The sequence below is a fragment of the Mustela lutreola genome, chromosome 15, assembly GCF_030435805.1.
Source record: "Mustela lutreola isolate mMusLut2 chromosome 15, mMusLut2.pri, whole genome shotgun sequence".
Classification (NCBI taxonomy): Eukaryota; Metazoa; Chordata; class Mammalia; order Carnivora; family Mustelidae; genus Mustela; species Mustela lutreola.
This window is the reverse complement of record NC_081304.1, coordinates 45,861,152-45,879,464: the sequence shown is the minus strand read 5'-3', so window position 1 is coordinate 45,879,464 and position 18,313 is coordinate 45,861,152. Positions and strand designations below refer to the sequence as shown.

The 18,313-nt window shown below is 59.2% G+C and overlaps 1 protein-coding gene across 1 annotated transcript; it reads left to right on the top strand.

The window, feature by feature from the left end:
* The first annotated feature begins 1,405 nt into the window (after positions 1-1,405).
* MNT (MAX network transcriptional repressor) lies at positions 1,406-17,658 on the top strand. The gene is made up of 6 exons (XM_059150411.1): positions 1,406-2,233; positions 7,461-8,040; positions 8,638-8,679; positions 8,827-8,938; positions 13,809-14,001; positions 14,140-17,658. The coding sequence occupies exons 1-6, from the start codon at positions 2,161-2,163 to the stop codon at positions 14,895-14,897; spliced, it is 1,758 nt and encodes a 585-aa protein (XP_059006394.1). The 5' UTR covers positions 1,406-2,160; the 3' UTR covers positions 14,898-17,658.
* Positions 17,659-18,313: the final 655 nt, after the last annotated feature.

Sequence of the window (18,313 nt, the reverse complement as noted above, 5' to 3'; positions counted from 1 at the left end):
CATAGCCCTCCAAGGGCACAGTGGGGTTGGGATGGGATGGGAAGAGATGGGTTGGCAGGATGGTCTGCCACTCAGCTGTCCTCATTACGTTTTGCTTTGTAGCTTTGATGGTGAATCCCAGGCTGCAGGATTCTGAACCCAGCTGGCATTGTCCCATTCTGAACTGGTAGCAAAAAAGGAATTTAAGGCTAGGACGCAGGGGCCAAAGGACTGCAGGCATTGGGCCCACAGAGCTGTACATGTGTTAGGGTGCTACCAAAGTGCCTTCAGTCGGTCTTTGTGTCACTACCAACTCTACCAGTGGGGCTTGTGTGTCCTGTGCCAAAAGAAGCAGAACAGCAGCGTTTCAGGTGAAGATTTTGGAGACCCAGACTACAGTATATTAAGTGGACAACTTCCTGTGCAGACAGTTTGATATTCCTACACGATTTATTTTCGAATTGGGTGCCCTGCCCTGTTTCAGAACTGCCTTCAGAAGAGTCGTCGATGGGGTCAAGGATAAATACTCCTTCCTCCAGGGCATGCAGCAGTTGGCATACCGAGTGACTTCAGACAAGTCCTCTCTCGTGTCTGGGCCTCAGTTTCCTTATCTGTAAAATGAGACTACTTATGCTGACAAAGGTCTAACTTTATGTTATGATCGTACCGCAGGCAGCCCCAAACACTAGCTCAAGTAGCGGCGGCAGCGAGCGCCAGCCCGGGGTCCCGCCCTCTTGGCGAGCGCGGTGGAGACCAGGCAGAGCGTCCCGACCCCCCGCCCCGCCCGCGGCCTCAACCGCCCAGCGGCTGGCAGGGCCAGGCTTCCGCCCTCCACGTTGTTGTTCCCGATTTGGGCCCCGCCCCCTTGGTCTCGGCCGCGGACGCCCTGCGTTAACTGCCCCCTCCCAGGCCCCGTAGCAAAGGGTGGCCTGTGGGGGCATCAACTTAGATAGGCGTGGACAAAGAAGAATTTGGGGGTAGAAAAGAGAGACTTCATTTGGAAGGAAGGGTGTTGAAAAGTAAAGGGTAGGCCACGGCACAACTGCAGAATTTTCCTCTCGGCGTCTCACCCTCCGTTCTTAGAGTGGACCCATCCGCACCTAAGAATGTGACCGTGTTAGACACTGGCCCTTTAAACAGAAGGCTGGCGGCGCGGGGTGTCCATGTGGAGCTGCTCCATGCCGTGTTGTCCTGCCCGCCCATTGGCCCGTGGCCCGGTGACGTCGTCTAATAGGATGCGAACGCACTGCGGGGGGAGGAACGGAGGCAAAACGAGGAACCGGATTATCGCTCCGCTCCCTCCGCCTGTCTCTGGCAGCCTCCTGCCGTCAGCTCCGCCCACGGGCGGATCCCGGGGGAATTGCGACAGCCGGGGTGGTTGCAGGAATTAGGTCACGTGTGGGTTAGGCCAGTCTTCTAAGTCATCCTAAGGTTTCCCTGACCTGGAATATCCTTATTTGAGCTAACTTAAGTCTTAAATTTTCTGCCCCTCTTTTCTTCCAGCAGGACACACTTCGTTGTGAATGACCGCAACACGCAGCCCTTGCTCAACTTGTGGCTTGCCATCGGGGCGGGGCGAGGAGAGAAAGCGGAAATGCAGGGCGCGAGCGGGGCGGGTTATTCTCCCACCCCCATCCAGGCCACGTGTGCGCGCGCCGTCCTTTAGTGGGCGGGGCAAGCCCGCTCAGCACCCCGCCCCTCCCTTCCTGAGACGCCGCGGCCCTGCGGGCGGGGGCTCCGGTCCGGGCTTTGGCTGCGGCCCCGGTGTAGTAGCGGGGGCGGCGGCCGGGGGCAGCGCGGCTCCTTCCCTTGTTGTGTGTGTCGGTGCCTCCTCGCCATCTTGTTGCAAAGCCTTTTCTTGTCGGCGGGACTCCCGGGGGCCGCGGGGCGGGAGGCATCAGAGGGGGAAAAAGAGAGGGAGGGGAAGGAGGGAGGCAGTGCTGCCTTTTGTTTTTTTGCACCAAAATTTTTTAAATTTGCAAATTATATTTTGCAAATATTTGGGGAAACATTAATTTTTTTCTCTCCGTGCTCTCCCATTTTTCCTTGCGGAGTGCGCTGCGCCGCCCAGCCCTGTCGCCCCCCGGAGGTGATCCCTCCCTCCTGCCTGCCCGCCAGCCTGACCCCCCGCTCGCGGGCCGCAGTCTCGGCCCCGGCGCGCCCCCGGCAGCTCTCGGCGCGATGAGCATAGAGACGCTACTGGAGGCGGCCCGCTTCCTGGAATGGCAAGCGCAGCAACAACAGAGAGCACGTGGTGAGCGGCCGGGCTGGGCCCCTGGGGCACCGGGGAAGGGGAGACGAGCGACCCTGATCTCCGAAACCGCGGGCAGGACGCTTTCCTGGGCTGCCCGCGAAGCCGGGCAGCTCAAGGTTCCGCAAAGAGCCGCCGCCCGGGGAGAAGTGTTGGGGGCAGTAAAATCAATTAATGAATTAATTAACATGCAGAGAGGGACTCGGCTCCTGTGGGCGCCACCTCAGTTGCCTGCCACCCTGTGTGCACCTTTCGTGGGGGCTCCTTTCGCGTGGGCCAGCGGTGCCCTCGGTAGCGCTGAAGATGTGTGAGTCGGTGGGGGGTGGGGTGCGGAATGGTGTTGCGTGGGGGTGGCAGACCCGCGTGTGCGTGCGTGTGTGCACGGGGTATGTGTGATGCGAGCCTCGAGGAGAGCGGATGAACGGACGTGTACACGGGCGAGTGTATAGTGCACACGAGTGGGCGTGTGTGTAACGGAGTGGGGGGTGGGAATTACTCTACGCCGAGCAGCTCCTCGGCTTCCCTGGCCCTGTGGGGAGGGTGCGGGGGGCGCTCCCAGCCGATGTACGCGCCGCTTGGGGCGGAGGCGGCCTTTGCAGAATGAAATGACATCGCGTGTCTTATGATCCTGGCCAGCCCCGCCTGACCCCGCCTCCCAAGCCTGGGCTGGGTCGCGCTTCAGGGGTTTGGGTGAGAGCTGGGAGGATTGGGTGTCTGCGAAACGGCCCGCAGGTCGCTGGGGGCAGTCCCCGGGCCCCCCTTGCTGCGCCCCACTTTAGCCGGTGTGGAATGTGGCGTGTCTGCGCGTTCCAAACCCGCTCTCGGCTGGAATGTTGCGTGTGCCTGCGTTCCAAGCCCGTTGGTTACACCGGGTGGTGACGTGGACGGGCCCCGCCTCCGACCACGTGCACGGGGGACACTCCCGCTGGGGACTGAGCGGCCCGGCCCCTCCCAGCTGCCTCGCGCTCGGCCGGGGGCGGGGCCAGGGCGGGGCTGGCGAGTGGCCTTGCGCGGGGTTGGGCCCTGGCTCCGGCCGCCGGGCACCTCCCAGGGAGAGCCTGTGTACTGGGAGGAGGAGCCGCCGAGCTCACCTGCCGGTTCTTGCCCCAAACTCCTGTTCTTGATCCTGGGGCGAGGGAAGCCCTCTGAATCGCAGGGTGACAGGACATTTAGAGCTCACATACTCCCATTGACGTTTGGGGGAACGTTCTCACCAGGACCTCCTGGCAGTACCCCTAGTCACATTGTGGTATGAGCCAGGCGGAGAAGGGGCAAACTTTGGCGTTCCCTCTTTAGGAAACGAGGATTTCAGATGCTTCCAGTCCCACCCGCCCTGTCGGTGGTCCCCAGCTTCATGGTGTTGCAGGGTTAGGGGTTGGAGGGAAAGACCTCCGTTTTTCGGACCATTGAGAGGCCCTCGGCCCTGGATCGGTGTGTGTACGATATCCGGGGACTCCTGTCCCTTCCAGCCTCCCCTCCCCTCCTCCTGACGGGTTCGTTGTGGTGAAGAGAGTGCTTCGCCCTCCTTTCCTTTCTCTCTGCCTATTGTTGCTTCAATGATGAGTCATGCTGGAGGTAGTAGTGTGTGTTGTGTGCGCGCGCGCCCTGCAGCTTTTGCCGCGGCGGCGGAGGGGGTGGGGTGGGGGGAGCGGCAGCGGGCCAGGGGCGGGGGAGCGGCGGGTCCGCCCGGCCTAGTAGGGCGACCGGCCTCTCAAGGTCAGGAGTCACTCGAGATCTGTGAGAGTGAGATGCTTAGATTTTGCGAGATTGATGGGCCGGGACCTCAGCCCGCGTGCCCCTCCTCCTTATCTCCGGGGTCCCCAGCAGGGTCAGGCCCTGGGCAGTGCTGGTTGTGACGGAGAATGTCCCGTTTGCGGACGCAGCAAGTGGGCGAGGGGAGGGGGTGCGTGGACAAGAACTGGAGAGATTTGAGTCACCTGCTGCCACCATCAACACAGTGCATTTGAGGGGTACCTATTGTGTCCTCTCAGGCACTGTGCTAGAGGTGAACAGGATTGACCCTGCTTTTTCCCCAAGAGAGCACTCACTTCACCTTCAGTTTGCCCTCAGGCTGATTGGTTTTATGGGGAAGGGGAGAAGCCCACCCCGCCCCCACTGCCATCTCCCCCACCCTTTCCAAAATACTAAGTCCAGAGCTGGCAGTAAGGACGACAGGAATGATGTGTGCAACACTGTGGAGGAGCCTGGGAATGATTCCCTCCTAAGAAGTTGCAGAGCCCTGCCCCTCCCCCAGGTGGTGAGAACTGGGGGCAGGGAGCTGAGTAGAGGCCCTGTTTAACTGAGTGGTCACAGTTTCTTCTTGTTGGGGCCAGGAGTTCTTAGGGAATGGGTGTTGCAAAGCCAGATGGACTCCAAAAGCCTACGTGCACACATGGCTAGACCTAGCCGCAGCACTTAAGTCTCAAATTCATTTCTTCCTCCTCCTTGAGGTTCTGTCCTCTAACTTGGGATGGGGATGGTGGGAGAGAAGAGGTCGTGTGTGGACCTGCTGACCTGATGAGCAGCTCTGAACAGGGATTCTCTTGTCCATGCCCCATTTCAATTTTAAGGGTGGATGTGTGGGAGGATGTGTGCACACATGCATGTGGGAGAGGGAAGAAGTGGTCAGCAGCATTGAAGAAGTCATTTCCAGCATTCATGGAGGTGGCTCAAATGGGACCGACCCTCTTCTACCTGACCTAGTCATATGGCAGGTGGGGGGTGAGGGGCTGCTGTATCCACAAGTTCCCTGTTGGCCTGAAGAAGGGGAGAACTCCCCCTGAACAGTGGAGGCTACCTAGTGTTGACTGTGGCCCCTGAATCACCCCAGATGTGTCATGCTGAATTCTCTGGGGCCCCCTCGTGTGCATATTTGGGAATGGGAGAGGGAGTGCACCCCTGAGTGCAGCACAGGGTTATTTCACAGAGACTGAATCTGTTTTGTTCCTGAGGGAGTCCCTGAGTGACTTCCAGTTTGCTCCCCCCCCTTTTGTTTCCCCCTCCCCAGGGCATAGGAAGAGGGTCGCTGCTGGGTGGGGAGGAGGCAGGAAGCTTTGGTGGGCTGAATCTGGCCCAGGACACCCCCTCTTCACCACCAGTCAAGACTTTCCATGCTGATCCAGGTGTGATACAGCTTGGCCATTCACCTGGGTCCCTCCTGGCACCCGTGAGGCATACCTGCCTGACCCTGGAAGAGAGAGGGTAGGTGAGAAGGTGGTTGCCATCTCCTGGATGAGCTGTGGAGTTGCTTTAAAACATGGGGAATATGAGGTTTACTTTCAGTCTAGATTACCAGGGCACCTGTCTTTGGGGCTTGGGGCCCTCTCTGTCGCACTGCTAATGGGAAAGTGTAACCCTGGTCCCAAAGCCAATGAAGGAATTTGGGTCGTGGCCCAAAGGAATGAAGGTGGGCTGTATTGTATCAGCTGAAGGGGATGGGGTGGGAGGAGATGGGGAGCAGTATGGGGGATGGACTAGGTAGCTAGTAGGTGGAACTCTCCACAGACTTCTCTGCTAGTGTGGTCTCTGGGAAGCTGGAATGCAGAAAGCTGGTTTTCTCTGGGGCTGTAACATAAGCCAGTGCCAGCCGGAAAGGCCTGGGAGAGCCCTCATTGGAGCAGGCCTGGCAGCTCCCCTTTCTGAAGGGCAGGGGAGCTACGGAAGAGGCCTGTGCTGCTGGGAGACCGCTGAGTGCTTCCCCTCTCACAACCTTGCTCTACTTCCTCCTCTGGCCCCTTCTCCCCTGCCCCCCTGCGGGAGGGAGGAGCTTGGAGCAGGCCTGGCTTGTGCCCACCTTGTTGGTGGGCCTGAGGGCCCTCAGCCCCAGAGACCATTGGAGGGGTTGATTCCCTCCTCTATTGGGGGCTCTTAGTTTACCTGGTCCTCCAGCCCCACCCCTTGTGGCGTGGTATGTTTGGGGCGTGTCTTCCAGCTCCTGCTGTCAGCCCAATTAGTCTGCTGTGTGGCCAGTCCCCAAACCGCAGAAGGGCTGGTTGACCTGCCTGCACTCTGGCCTGGGGGGCTACGGCTGCTCTCCAGAGACCCTGCCCAGCCCTGTAGTCAGGGAACCGGATTGGTGGGGCCTGGCCAGCCCCGGGCAGGGTGGAGGTGGGGAGGTACTTGTGGCTCAGGAAGGGCCCTTCCCTTCCCCTGGTGGCAGCCAGCCCCTTGAGTAGGCCTCACCTTGAAGCAGGGCTGGCCATGGGGATGCTGAAGGGACAGGTGTGAGGCTGCTTTCTTTTCCTTTCGGTCTGCCTCTTCCCTTTCCCTTTCTTCCCTTTCTGCTGCTGGTGGTGGGAACAGCCAGGGTGAGGGATTTGGGACCCATGAGTTCTAGCACCACAAAAGGCAGAGAAGGACTGAATGGGTTTTGTGTGGTCTCTGAGGAAACCAGACACTGGGACCTGGCCTGGGACTCCTGGGCCTGATGTCCTCATGTGTGAACTGAAGGTGATGTCCCTGCCCTGCCTGTGGCATGGACTTCCATGAGGATTCAGATGGGGCGGGTGTGTGTGTGTACAGACATCTAGTGAGCATGTGCTAACACAGCAGGTATGGGCATCCGCCAGGTGACTGGGTCTGGTTCCACTTTACCTGTTACTTGCTCTGTGATCCTCAACAAATCACTTTACCCCTCTGAGCTCATTTATTTCATCTTGATATGAAGATGCTGCCTGCCTTCTGGAAGGTACTTGGTAAATACTGTTGAATACCTTCCCCAAAAGTTGTGCTCTGTTGGCCTCTCCTACATTCTCCTGTGGTGGCTGGTGAGGTCTTTCGCTGACTGGCCCCTCTCTGCCCACCATACCTATAATCCCATGCACCTCAGCCTTGTTGTTCCTGAATTTCCCTGCTCCACTAACTCCTTAACCTTCAGGTGGCCAGGCTTCCAGCATCCCATCTGACAGCTCCTGCTCTGTCCTTCTACCACCCTTCTCCTCTCCTAGCATGGATTATTCTGTTACTTGTCCTTCCTCTCATCCCCTAGGTCTTGGGCTCCCCAAAGGCAGAGACCAGGCCTCTTTTCACTGTTCACTGCCATGCCCCCAGCACTTAGCCCCCATGCCTAGCTGGGTGTGGATGGGCATTTGTGGTGTCTCAGGCTGAGCAGGCATGTCCCTGAGCACTGACTGGGACAGGGTCAGGGGATACTTTGTGGTTGGAAGATTTCAGAAGCCAAAGCCCAGGACTGTTGGCCTACTGAGAAACCCCTTGTGTTCTCTCTGCGTAGAGGAGCAGGAGCGGCTTCGCTTGGAGCGGGAGAGGGAGCAGGAGCAGAAGAAGGCCAGCAGCCTGGCCAGGCTGGCCCATGCCCTGCCTGTGGAGGAGCCCCGCATTGAAGCACCACCCCTACCTCTGTCCCCACCAGCACCCCCTCCAGCACCCCCACCCCCACTTGCCACCCCCACCCCACTGACTGTCATTCCTATTCCAGTAGTGACCAACTCTCCTCAGCCCCTGCCCCCACCCCCACCACTGCCTCCTGCAGCCCAGCCTTTGCCTCTGGCACCTCGCCAGCCAGCCCTGGTTAGCACCCCTGGACTCAGCATTAAGGAGTCTGCTCCCTTGCCCACTAGGCCACAGGTGCCCAATCCCACTTCCCTGCTGCCAGACTCCAAGACCACCCTTGCATCCACTGGCAGTCCCAAGCCTTTGCAGCCCCTCCCCACACCCATCCTGACCATAGCACCTCACCCTGGAGTTCAGCCCCAGCTGGCCCCCCAGCAGCCACCCCCACCCACTCTTGGGACCCTGAAGTTGGCACCAGCGGAAGAAGTCAAATCCAGCGAACAGAAGAAGAGGCCTGGGGGGTGAGTGAGGTGTAGCCGAGTCGGGACCGGTGGGATGGAGAATTGCCCACATTCTGGGCAGTGTGTGCAGGAGAAAGTAGCCCCCCCTCCTAAACTCATCCTTCAAAGCGTTATCCTACCTCCCCAGCTGAGAAGTACCCTGCTGTATTTGGACAGTTCTCACTGTGCCTGTGTCTATCCACACCCAGAGAGTGGGGAATGGTCATGGGTGTCTGTTGTTGTCAGGCTTCTTTGTTCTCTGACACCCTCAAGGATGGGCCGATGGCATTGCCAGGCCTTTGGACAGAGTATTGGATTGGAGATCTCTTGGGTGAGGGCTGGAGCCAATTGGCTATTTCTGTGAGCCCCAGGACACCCTCTTGTCTCCTCACAGGTGGACAAGAGCAGGATGGAGGGTTAAAGGGATTGTGAATTATGAGCATACATGTGCCCTCCAGGGGGTATATCCACCTCCGTGCAGGGTGAATGTCTCCCATGGCAGCTTTGTACGGAGAATCTGGGGAGCAAACCGCTTGTGGCATTTGGGGAGTGGGGGCAGGAAGGCCACCGAATTGGGTCCTCCTCCCTGAACCTCCTTCCTGTCTGTCTGGGTTTCAGGATCGGAACCAGAGAAGTACACAACAAATTGGAGAAGAACAGGTGTGTGTGCTTGCTTGTGTATCTCTGGGCCCGACCCGCCCCCCGTGGGGACTGCTCCCACCCTTGGTCCCCCAAGCTCTCCTGGGGCCTTCCTCTCCACCCCCATCCCCCAGGTGCTGGCTAACCAGCGCCACTCCCTCTCCCCAGGAGGGCCCATCTGAAGGAATGCTTTGAGACCCTAAAGCGCAACATCCCCAACGTGGACGACAAGAAGACGTCGAATCTGAGTGTGCTGCGGACGGCGCTGCGGTACATCCAGGTATGGGGGAGGGAAGCACCGCCGAGAGGAGGGCGGGCGGTGGCCGCGGCGCCAGCTTCCTCCCCACTCCCGCCCGCCCTCTTCCCCTAGCCGCGGCCCCGCCCCGCCCTCGCTCCCTCTCCGGCTCCCCCGCCCGCCTCCACGCGGGCGCTGAGCACATGGTTCGGCTGACGTCAGCGGGGCTCCCCGCCCGCGAGGGGGCGGGGGAACCGGCGCGCGTGCGCGGGGGAGGGCGGCCGCGGCGTTCCCCTCTCCCCCTATCCCTGCGGGGCCACCCCACGGACCACTATCTGCACCACCCCCGCAGCTCAGTTTTGAGACCAGGCGCTGGGGTCCGCGTTAGCGTCCGGCGCGGTTAGTGTGCCCGCGAGTGAGAAGGGCGTGGAGCGGCCCCGGCGCCTCCACCCCGTCCGCAGTGCCTGGGCGGGAACGCGGACAGCCCGAGAGTATGTCGCTCGCGGAGGGGTGGGGAGTCCCCTGGGCGTGGCTGCTTGCAGACGGTGGCGCGCCGCTGAGCCTCCCCCCCACCCCGACTCTGACCCCAGAATGATTACGATCCTTCAGTGAGAGCGTTGAGGTGCCACGACTGGATTTGGGGGGTTAAACCTGGAGGCTGGGGAAATGTGGTGGTTCTGGGTGACCAAAGCAGTCATGGGGTCACCGAACCTTTAAAAAATTACGCTCTCCTCCTGTTTGGGTTTTTAAAAGCTTCTTTTCAGGAGTCCCTCCTGGCCGTGTGCCCCAACCCCCTTTGGGCACTGGCTTCTCTCCGCTGTACGGTGGGTGGGGGGGGCTCCCGCCAGATAAGACAGTTGCCATGACGGCCCCGTGTTTCGGTTTCCTTGGAAACCGGCCGAGGGTTCCGCGTGCCGGGAAGGAGGCTGTGGGGGTGGGGCAGGTGGCCACGCTTGGCTGCCGCGGAGACGGAGTCGGAACCTAGCCGTTGGGGAGTGGGAGGGACTTAGAGCTCCCAGCCCGCGCGGGGTGGGGGCGGGGGCAGCTTGGGGTCCCTCTGCCGGCGCACTAGGGCACCTGGGGGCGGGGGTGAGGGGGAGCCGGGCAGCGTCAAAGGTCCCGTGGTCTGGGGTCCGACCGAACTATGAGCCAGAGGCGTCACCCACCCCCTACCCCACCCCCGGCCAAGACTGCGGGGTCACAGCCCTGAGGTAACCGGAGCCTGACTCGTTCGGGGGGCGGAGGCGCTGTTACGCCACTGCTCCCAGCCGGCGGCTCCCTCCCGGCCTCCTGCGAACGCGCGCCCTTCCGCCCGCCCTGCAGGCGAAGAGGCGTGGCTGGCGGGCCTCCAGGCAGCTTCCCGGCACCCGAGAGGGGTGGAGCCGGGCTCGGGGATTGGCAGGGCCGGGGTGGGGGCGGGGCTCCCGCGCGCCGATCGGTGGGGTGCCGCGGGCTTGGAGTGACGCTGCAAAGCCGAGTCCGCGTGGGTGCGCGCGTGCTCCGGGAGGGGAGGGGCCTCGTTTTCGGCCGGTCTGGCCTCGGAGGAGGAGGGGCCCGAGGAGCGGGGATTGGAGGGTCCCCAGGAGGCCTACTTCTGACATGTTTTTATAGAACTTGGGTGTTGAGAATATTACGGGTTCTTCATTCACAGTCACATGACCTAGGAGCAAATCCTTGTCCAAATGCTGTGACGTTTTCTGTGAATATCAGTTTCTTCTGTACTGCCATTTTGCTAAATAAAAAAAAAATAGTATCTTCCTCTTGGGGATGTTAGGAGGATTCGCGCTCTAAATACTAACTTAATCGCAATTACTAAGACAGGGGAAGGATGGAATAGCACATTCCACTTTATAGACAGGTAGCAGACTTGGGTCTAGGCTGAGTAGGCAGCGAGGTGTACCCAGACTGTTCGTAAGAGATACTTGTACTGGGGCTGGCAACAGAGGCAGAAATAGAAAACTGACAAGGCCTTCTAAATCCTTAACCTCACTCATTTGTTTATTCATTTAGGTGCTTTGGACAGCTCTGTCTGATTTTGAGAGTAAAGCAGGGAGCAAAGAAAAAAGTGTGGGTCTCTGTCTTCATACGTTAGTCACGTGTTTGGTGTTGATGGCAGAGGAGAAACAAACAAAGGACTGTGCCATGAGGATGTAGTAGGGACAGGGATCACAGAATCTGTTCTAGGGAGTGAGGGAAGTTGTAGCTTGAGGAAGGGGCATTCAAGCTGGGACCTGAAGATTTCAGGATGACCTAGGCAAAGCAGAGGGCAGAAGGCCCAATGCCTTCTCCGAAGTTTCTCCAGCCCTGGGGAGCAGAATGCCGTTTTGGAAGTTAAAGGTGGTCACGAAGGTTGCCATGGAGAGATGGGGACAGCAGGGCACTAGCTGGGAGTGAAATAGCAGAGAGACCACATTAGCTGTGTAGACTCAAGGCTCTGGGTGTGTGCTGAGATGGGCAGGCTGTCACCCCGGCCAACTCAGGGTGGCTTGGAGGTGCTTATGGGATCTGAAGCAAGCCACTGTGAAGTGGAGGAAAACAGGAAGAGGAGTAGGCAGGTACCAAACTATGCATCCAGGCAGTCTTAGGAAATGTGTTTAAAATGAAGCAGTGTGGACAAAGCTAGAATCTGGGGAAACTCTCCAGGGGCCTCTAGGCTTGTGGAGAACTGGGCTGGTTAAGAAAAAGAGGTCTTGACCTCTGAGTTCCTCCCAGAGCCAGAAATCTGCTCTCCCTGTGTAAAGTTTAGGACAGCCACTTCCAGCCCCCAGCAGCCAGGTTCAAGTGAGAGCTGACTCACCACAGGCCCTATCACTGGTATGGTCTCATCTGATGTCATGTCCAGCACAGGCCTCTCAGGGTAGAGCCAGGTGAGAAGCCAGATGTGTGTGTGTGTAAGGGAGGGACTTTCTGGCAGAACTGTGGAGAGAAGCAGGTTAAATCTCAAAAGCCAGGATGCAGAGGAGGCTGTGTGTGGCCCAGGGCTGCTGGCCGAACTGTAAAGCCACCGGGTTTCAGGCCAGAACAGAGTAAGGTTCTATCTGGGTTATGTGTTGGAGCAGTAATGGTTGGAGGCATCTTTGAGTGGTGAGGTCAGAAATACAAAGAGTTTGGAGATACTGGAGGGAGTGGGTGAAGTCGAGGATCTTGCCATACCCAGGAGGGGCAACTGAACAGCCAGGAAGGCTGCTCTACTCGTAGTAAATGGAGTCCAGGGAAACTCGGTGTGATGGATGACTGATTCTCCTGTGATAAAGGAGAGGGACAGGATAGAGGTGGGAATCCACAGGCTCACATCCTCACAGATCATTTCCCTGGGGCTAAGATATGCATAGTTCTGTCCAGGCTGCTGGTAGGGTCAAGGGAAAAAAGCTAATTATGGAGTAGTCTTGGCTTTTACTCACAGCATAGGACAGGTGAGGTGGAAAGGTGAGGTGGAAAGACAAAACAGGAAGTTTTTAGGGATGATTTTAGTTTGTGATTAAAGTACTGATGTCTTATTCAGTGCTCAGGTGTGGGCTTGGAGTTCAAGCAGATAAGAGGCAGAGAGGTGAGAAAGGGTCTGTGTGTGTGAGAGGGTTCAGAGAGGAAAACCGAGACTAGCTGGATAGTTTGGTGTGTGCAGGGTTGGTGGGTTCTGCACCCGTGTGGCCAGTAAGCCTTGGAAGCCCGGAGGAGCTCAGGAGCAGCGTGGGTTCCCAGATTCCAGGATGCTGTAGGGCAAGAGTGGCCATGTTTGGTGGCCCCAGCACTCCTGACATGCCTGGGCCAAGGAGAAGCTGGCAGTGGGGAGGCCTGCGAGACTTCGAGGTGTCCGTTTAATAAAGCGTCAGAGTCAGGAGGTCACAGAGGACGGGAGCTGAGGTGAAGGACACAGGCTGGCCTTTTGGAGCTGCAGAGAAGTCTCTCATGTGAGGGGAAACTGGGGATCCTTCTGATAGGTGAGGCATGGCCTGTGTGAGGGTCCCCAGCTGCCTGTGCGCCTGGAGGGGCTGAAGCAGCTAGGGGTCCCAAGGCCAAGGGCATTCCCTTCTGGTGTTCTTAGTGAGGTGGGTACCTCCAGGTCATGGGACAGGGCCAGCCTGGACCCTGTGGTGGAGGTGGCGGCAGTGCTCAGTGTGAGAGGTGCTGTGGAGCGGTTGTTCATTGGTCAGTGCAACTCAGCTACAGGTGTGGAAGGTGGGGGGCACATTCCAGGGTTTGGGGGTCGGTCAGTAGCCCAGAGGGCTGCGGGCAGTGAAACCACGTTGTTGAGAGACAGCCCAGGGAGGCACCATGGGGAGTACCCCATGGCGGGCCGGGCGAGGGGGCAGAGCCAGCAGCTGCCTGGGATGAAGGAAATGGAGGCAGGTTGGGAAGAAATGCAGGGGGTCCAAGTGCAGGGGGAGGGGTCGGTGTGCCACAAAGTCTCAGGGGCATGCTCAGGGATACTGAAATGGAGGAGACTAGGGGATGATGCTGTGAAGAGAAGGGCACGATCGTGTGGGGTTCTTTGGGGAATGAGTTCCAAGGAGGGTAGCTTGTGGCTCGGTGACCAACAGTGTGGTATGAGTGGTGCCTTGAGCAGCACCAAGAAGTCTGTTTCCCCTTCTGTCCCCCACAGGATGGAGGGAGGAGGCTTCGGGGAGGGTGGAGGGGAGGGCGTTTATCCTGGGGTCTGGGAGCTGACCTGCATCTGTGCTTTCTGTCAGTGGTGCCTGCTAGAGCGCCTGCAGTCCACAGGACATGGGCCCCCCCACCCTGGGGCCTGGCCAAGAAGCAGGGGCAGCTGTGGTCTCCAGCAGCCCCCTCCCTGCGGGCCTACCACTGGGGGCTGAGGGACCTTGAGAGCAGGGTGCCCCAGGGGAGCGGTTGGCAGTACTGGATGCCTTAGAGCTCCTGCTCAGGGTATGCTTCGGGTCCTTGCCTTGTTCTCCAGTCTCTGAAGAGGAAGGAGAAGGAATACGAGCATGAGATGGAGCGGCTGGCGAGGGAGAAGATTGCTACCCAGCAGCGGTTGACAGAGCTCAAGCATGAGCTGAGCCAGTGGATGGACGTGCTGGAGATCGACCGTGTGCTCCGGCAGACTGGCCAGCCCGAGGACGACCAGGCCTCCACCTCCACGGCCTCTGGTGAGCACCCTCCCGCCCCTCCCTGGCCAGGCCCTTGCCCCCCAGCTCCCTGTCCCCAGACCCTGGGGGCATTTACTGCTCCGGCCTCTTGTTTCCCCACCCTTTCTAACCTGTCCCTGTCCCTCTGTCCCCCGACAGAGGGTGAGGACAACATAGACGAGGATATGGAGGAGGACCAGGCTGGCCTGGGCCCACCTAAACTGAATCATCGCCCCCACCCGGAGCTGCCGAAGCCCCCGCCCAGCGCTGCCCCTGCACCTCTGCCTCCCCATCCACACCCCCACCCCCAGCCTGTGGCCCTGTCTCCCGTCCACCTGCCTGGGCAGCAGCCACCGCCACCACAGAAGACACCACTGCCGGCCCCTCCTCCCCCAGCGGCTGCCCCTGCCCAGACGCTGGTGCCGGCTCCAGCCCATCTAGTGGCAGCAGCTGGCGGGGGCTCCACGGTCATCGCCCACACAGCCACCACCCACGCCTCAGTCATCCAGACTGTGAACCACGTTCTCCAGGGGCCAGGCGGCAAGCACATCGCCCACATCGCCCCCTCGGCCCCCAGCCCTGCTGTGCAGCTGGCCCCCGCCACACCCCCCATCGGCCACATCACCGTGCACCCTGCCACCCTCAACCACGTGGCCCACCTCGGCTCCCAGCTGCCCCTGTATCCGCAGCCCGTGGCGGTGAGCCAGCCTGTGGCGGTGAGCCACATTGCCCACACCCTCTCACACCAGCAAGTGAATGGCACAGCTGGGCTGGGGCCCCCGGCCACTGTCATGGCGAAGCCAGCTGTGGGGGCTCAGGTGGTACACCACCCCCAGCTGGTGGGCCAGACAGTGCTCAACCCTGTGACTATGGTCACCATGCCCTCCTTCCCAGTCAGCACGCTCAAACTGGCTTGAGGAGGAGGCCACTCAGAGGCCCCCAGTGGGGGCAGGGAGGGGGCCCATCCCCCGCTCTCCCACCCACCAGCTCCACACATTCCAGCCAGGCCCAGGCCCGACCCCCCCACACACACCCACCCCCAGGCCTCCTAGGGGAAGGGGGTGCAGAGACTCTGAGCCAGGGGAGGGAGGGCCACCCCAGGGAGCTGGGCACAGGGCAGGGGGTTACCCCCACTGCACTAGGACTTGATCAAGTGATGAGACACTCTTGTGAATGTGCCACTCTGTCTGGCCTGGTGCCAGCTCCAGTGCCGTTCCTGCCTCCCCACTTTGTACCCTGCAACCCCGTGCGATGTGGCTGTTGTGTTCTCCCGACTTCCCCGCTCTGCCTGCCTTCCTGTGCTGCTGCTGCTGCTACTGCTCTGGCTGATGAGGTGGCCGAGCTCCCTCTGTCCTGAGCCTCAGCCTTCTCTTCCCAGGCCCTCAGAGGGGAAGGGGGGAGGGAGCAGGACTGAAGCAACTTGGCCCAGGGAGCTGGGGAGCTGGGTGCCTGGGGGGCTCTGCTCAGAGTACAGATGACAGATCCTAGGACACAGCGGCTGTGTGGTCCCATCCTGACAGTTGGGCACCCCAGCCTGGGACTCTCCAACCCAGTCGTAGTCACTGATTTGTTACCACAGAAACTAGTTAAGAGGAGTCTCTACCAGCAACTCATCCCATGCTGTTGCTGAGCTCCCTGAGCCTCCCCCGCCCCCAGTCCTTGCCACTGGGCTCCTGACCTCAGGAGGGTAGGCTGAGGGTGGAGGGTGGGAACGAATGGCTTGGCCGTCCTGCCCCCACACCCACCCCACCGCTGGCCTGGGGCTGGACTGAGGAGAGAGCTGCTCTGGATCTCTGTCCCCAGCCCTGGGCCTGGCTCTTAGCTTCCCAAAAGCAGAGGGGCTGGGGTGCGGTCACTTCTGCTGTCCCAGTTCCCTGGCCTCTGCTCAGAGCCATGCGCGCCCCTGAGGGGTGTATGCTGGAGTGTCTCCTCCTGTAGCCTCTGGTCTGGGTCTTAGGAAGTCCAAATCCAAGGCCTGAGCCAAATCCCCAGCATCACCCCCCCTCCCCGCGTCCCTGATGCCCTGGGGGGACCTGTAGAGCAGGGAGGAGGACTGCTGCTTGTGCCCCAACTGATTTGTCTTTGGCATCATCTCTTTCCCCTGAACATCAGCTTTTCTCCAGTGGGCTCTTCTGAGTGTGCCACAGCCTTCCTCTGAGGAAGGTCCTTAAGTTGGATCTAGGGCAAGGCTGAGCTTGGGGTGGGTAGTGAGGGGGCCTTTGTGCAAGGCCTGCTTCTTTCCCTGCCTTTGCCTCTGCCCACTGCTTTGGCTTCTCTTTTTATGTGGGTATTTATTACAAGTGACCTTGTGTTAGACACACAGTTGTACACATGTGCACACTCGCCTCCCCACCTGGACGCACATGGTGGCCTTTCAGCATGGGGAAAGGAAGCCAGTGTCCGTAGGTGTGAAGTTTGCTTTGACGAGCAAGGGGAGCAACCTACAGGAAACTGAGGAGGCTGGCAGAGGTCCCTTTCAGTTCTTTCCTAGTCTTGGAGACCTCCCAGGGGCCTGGTCTCCTTTGTCTTGCCTGGGGTGGGGAAAGGGAAGGCCTCTGGTCATCCTAGAGGCCCCCAATAGGGAGCTTCACACCCCACAAGCTCCCTGCCTTCCTGTCCCTGCAGCCACCTTCTGCCAACCCTGGTTCTTGGGGAACCAGTCTCCGCTTTTCCCTGAGTGATACCAACTGAAAGAGCAGAGGGAGCTGGACGGGCCTGGTGCCCAGGGAATAGTCAGAGAAGCACTGGGGAGCCTGCCCTTTCAAGCTCTGTTCACCTCCCTGCATCCTGAGGCCATTCCAGAGTTGAAAGTGTGTCACCCAGTGGCCTCTGGGGCCTGCACAGATACCTCATCCGCCCGCTCACCGCCCCTGCCCCTCCCCACCCCTAGCAGTGGGGGCCTTCGAATCTAGTGCCGAATGACCATGTCCAGATTGGTGATGATGGGTGTTGTTGCTGTTGTTTTTGTTGTTGTTTGTGAATGCTGTGATGCTGTGTGCCCGAGAGGGCAGCCACCACCCAGCCCTTCCATGGGCATCTCCCCTCTGAGAGCTGTCAGGACCACGTCTGTCCTCACCCTGTGGGACCGCCTGCCCCTCCCCCTCCCCAGCCCTTCCAGCCTGGGGGACGCGTGCGTGCACACACACATACACACACACACACACACCTTACCTCTCATGTGTGTTTTACTTTTTGACGTTAAGAGTGGCTCACTGGCTGGGAGCTTTTACCTCGGGGAGAGGGGGAGGTTGGTTCCTTGGGGGCCAAAGAAGGGCAGGGAGTGCCTGGAGGGGAACTGGGGGGTCACTATAACTCCTGCTCTCCAGGAACAGCTTCTCCCCCATCCCAGGGTTCCATCCCCATCCCCCAAAGAGGTGGCCCTTGTTTACAGTGAGGACTTGGTCACTGTGTCTCCGTTTCCTGAAATATAAACTGTAGCGACCCCAGACTGTAGAGATGTTTATGTGTTTGGATACATCTGCTGTGTGGGAAAAAAAAAAAAAAAAAAACCTACAAAAAACCCTAATTTTGTACATATTGTATTTTTACTATTGAACTGTATTCTAGTGGCTGTTCATGCTCCAAGACTTTAGGTATTGAGACATGAATACTATCCATGTAATAAGCACTTGCCTGGAATAAAATATAAAACTGAAATAAACCTGCACTGAAACCAGAGATGGAGCCGCCAGGCTGCAGCATCTGGGTCACTCTATTGCCACAAGAGGCCACGACCGCTCGGGAAGGACCTCCAGCAAGAATCACCGGGGGTCTCACCCTGTCGGCGACCCTCAAATGGGTCCTCCAGCAGCTTCCATGCTGGTCGGTTTTAGAAGACATGGCCTTCCAGTTCTGACACCAACGTTCAGTCCTCAGCAAGCCTTGAGAACTGCAGTGCTGGTCTTCCTTACGCTTTTGTAATACTTCCTCAAACCATTCGTACAAACACTATCTTGTTTCATCTCTTCACAGCACAGTGGAATACATAAGCCAAGAACTAGCCCTGTTCTGGCAGGTAAGGAAACAGGTTAGAGGTGGCTGAGTGATGTGTTGTGGTCACACAGCTAGCCTGGGAGCATGGGGAGTCAGAGCTCTGGGCAGGGTTTCCCAGCGTGTGCCACTCTGCCTTGGGGCCTGCCAAAGAGCTAGCTATCCCCAACTGAAGAAAGTTCCAATAGGAAAGGTGGAGGACCCCCGGGGGGTCGGGGATTGGGGATCAGTGCAAGGAAAGGGGAGAGGCTTCCTGAGAAGGGAGATGCTTCTGAGGTGCTAAGTCAGGCCAGGTCATCTGGGGAGTCCATATGGGAAAAGAATAAGAAGTTGGAAGTCAGGA

Coding starts and splice junctions, on each gene's coding strand:
- MNT (XM_059150411.1), top strand. CDS start 2,161: ATGAGCATAGAGACGCTACTGGAGGCGGCCCGCTTCCTGGAATGGCAA. Junction 2,234..7,460: donor GCAACAACAGAGAGCACGTG/GTGAGCGGCCGG, acceptor CTCTCTGCGTAG/AGGAGCAGGAGCGGCTTCGC. Junction 8,041..8,637: donor CAGAAGAAGAGGCCTGGGGG/GTGAGTGAGGTG, acceptor TCTGGGTTTCAG/GATCGGAACCAGAGAAGTAC.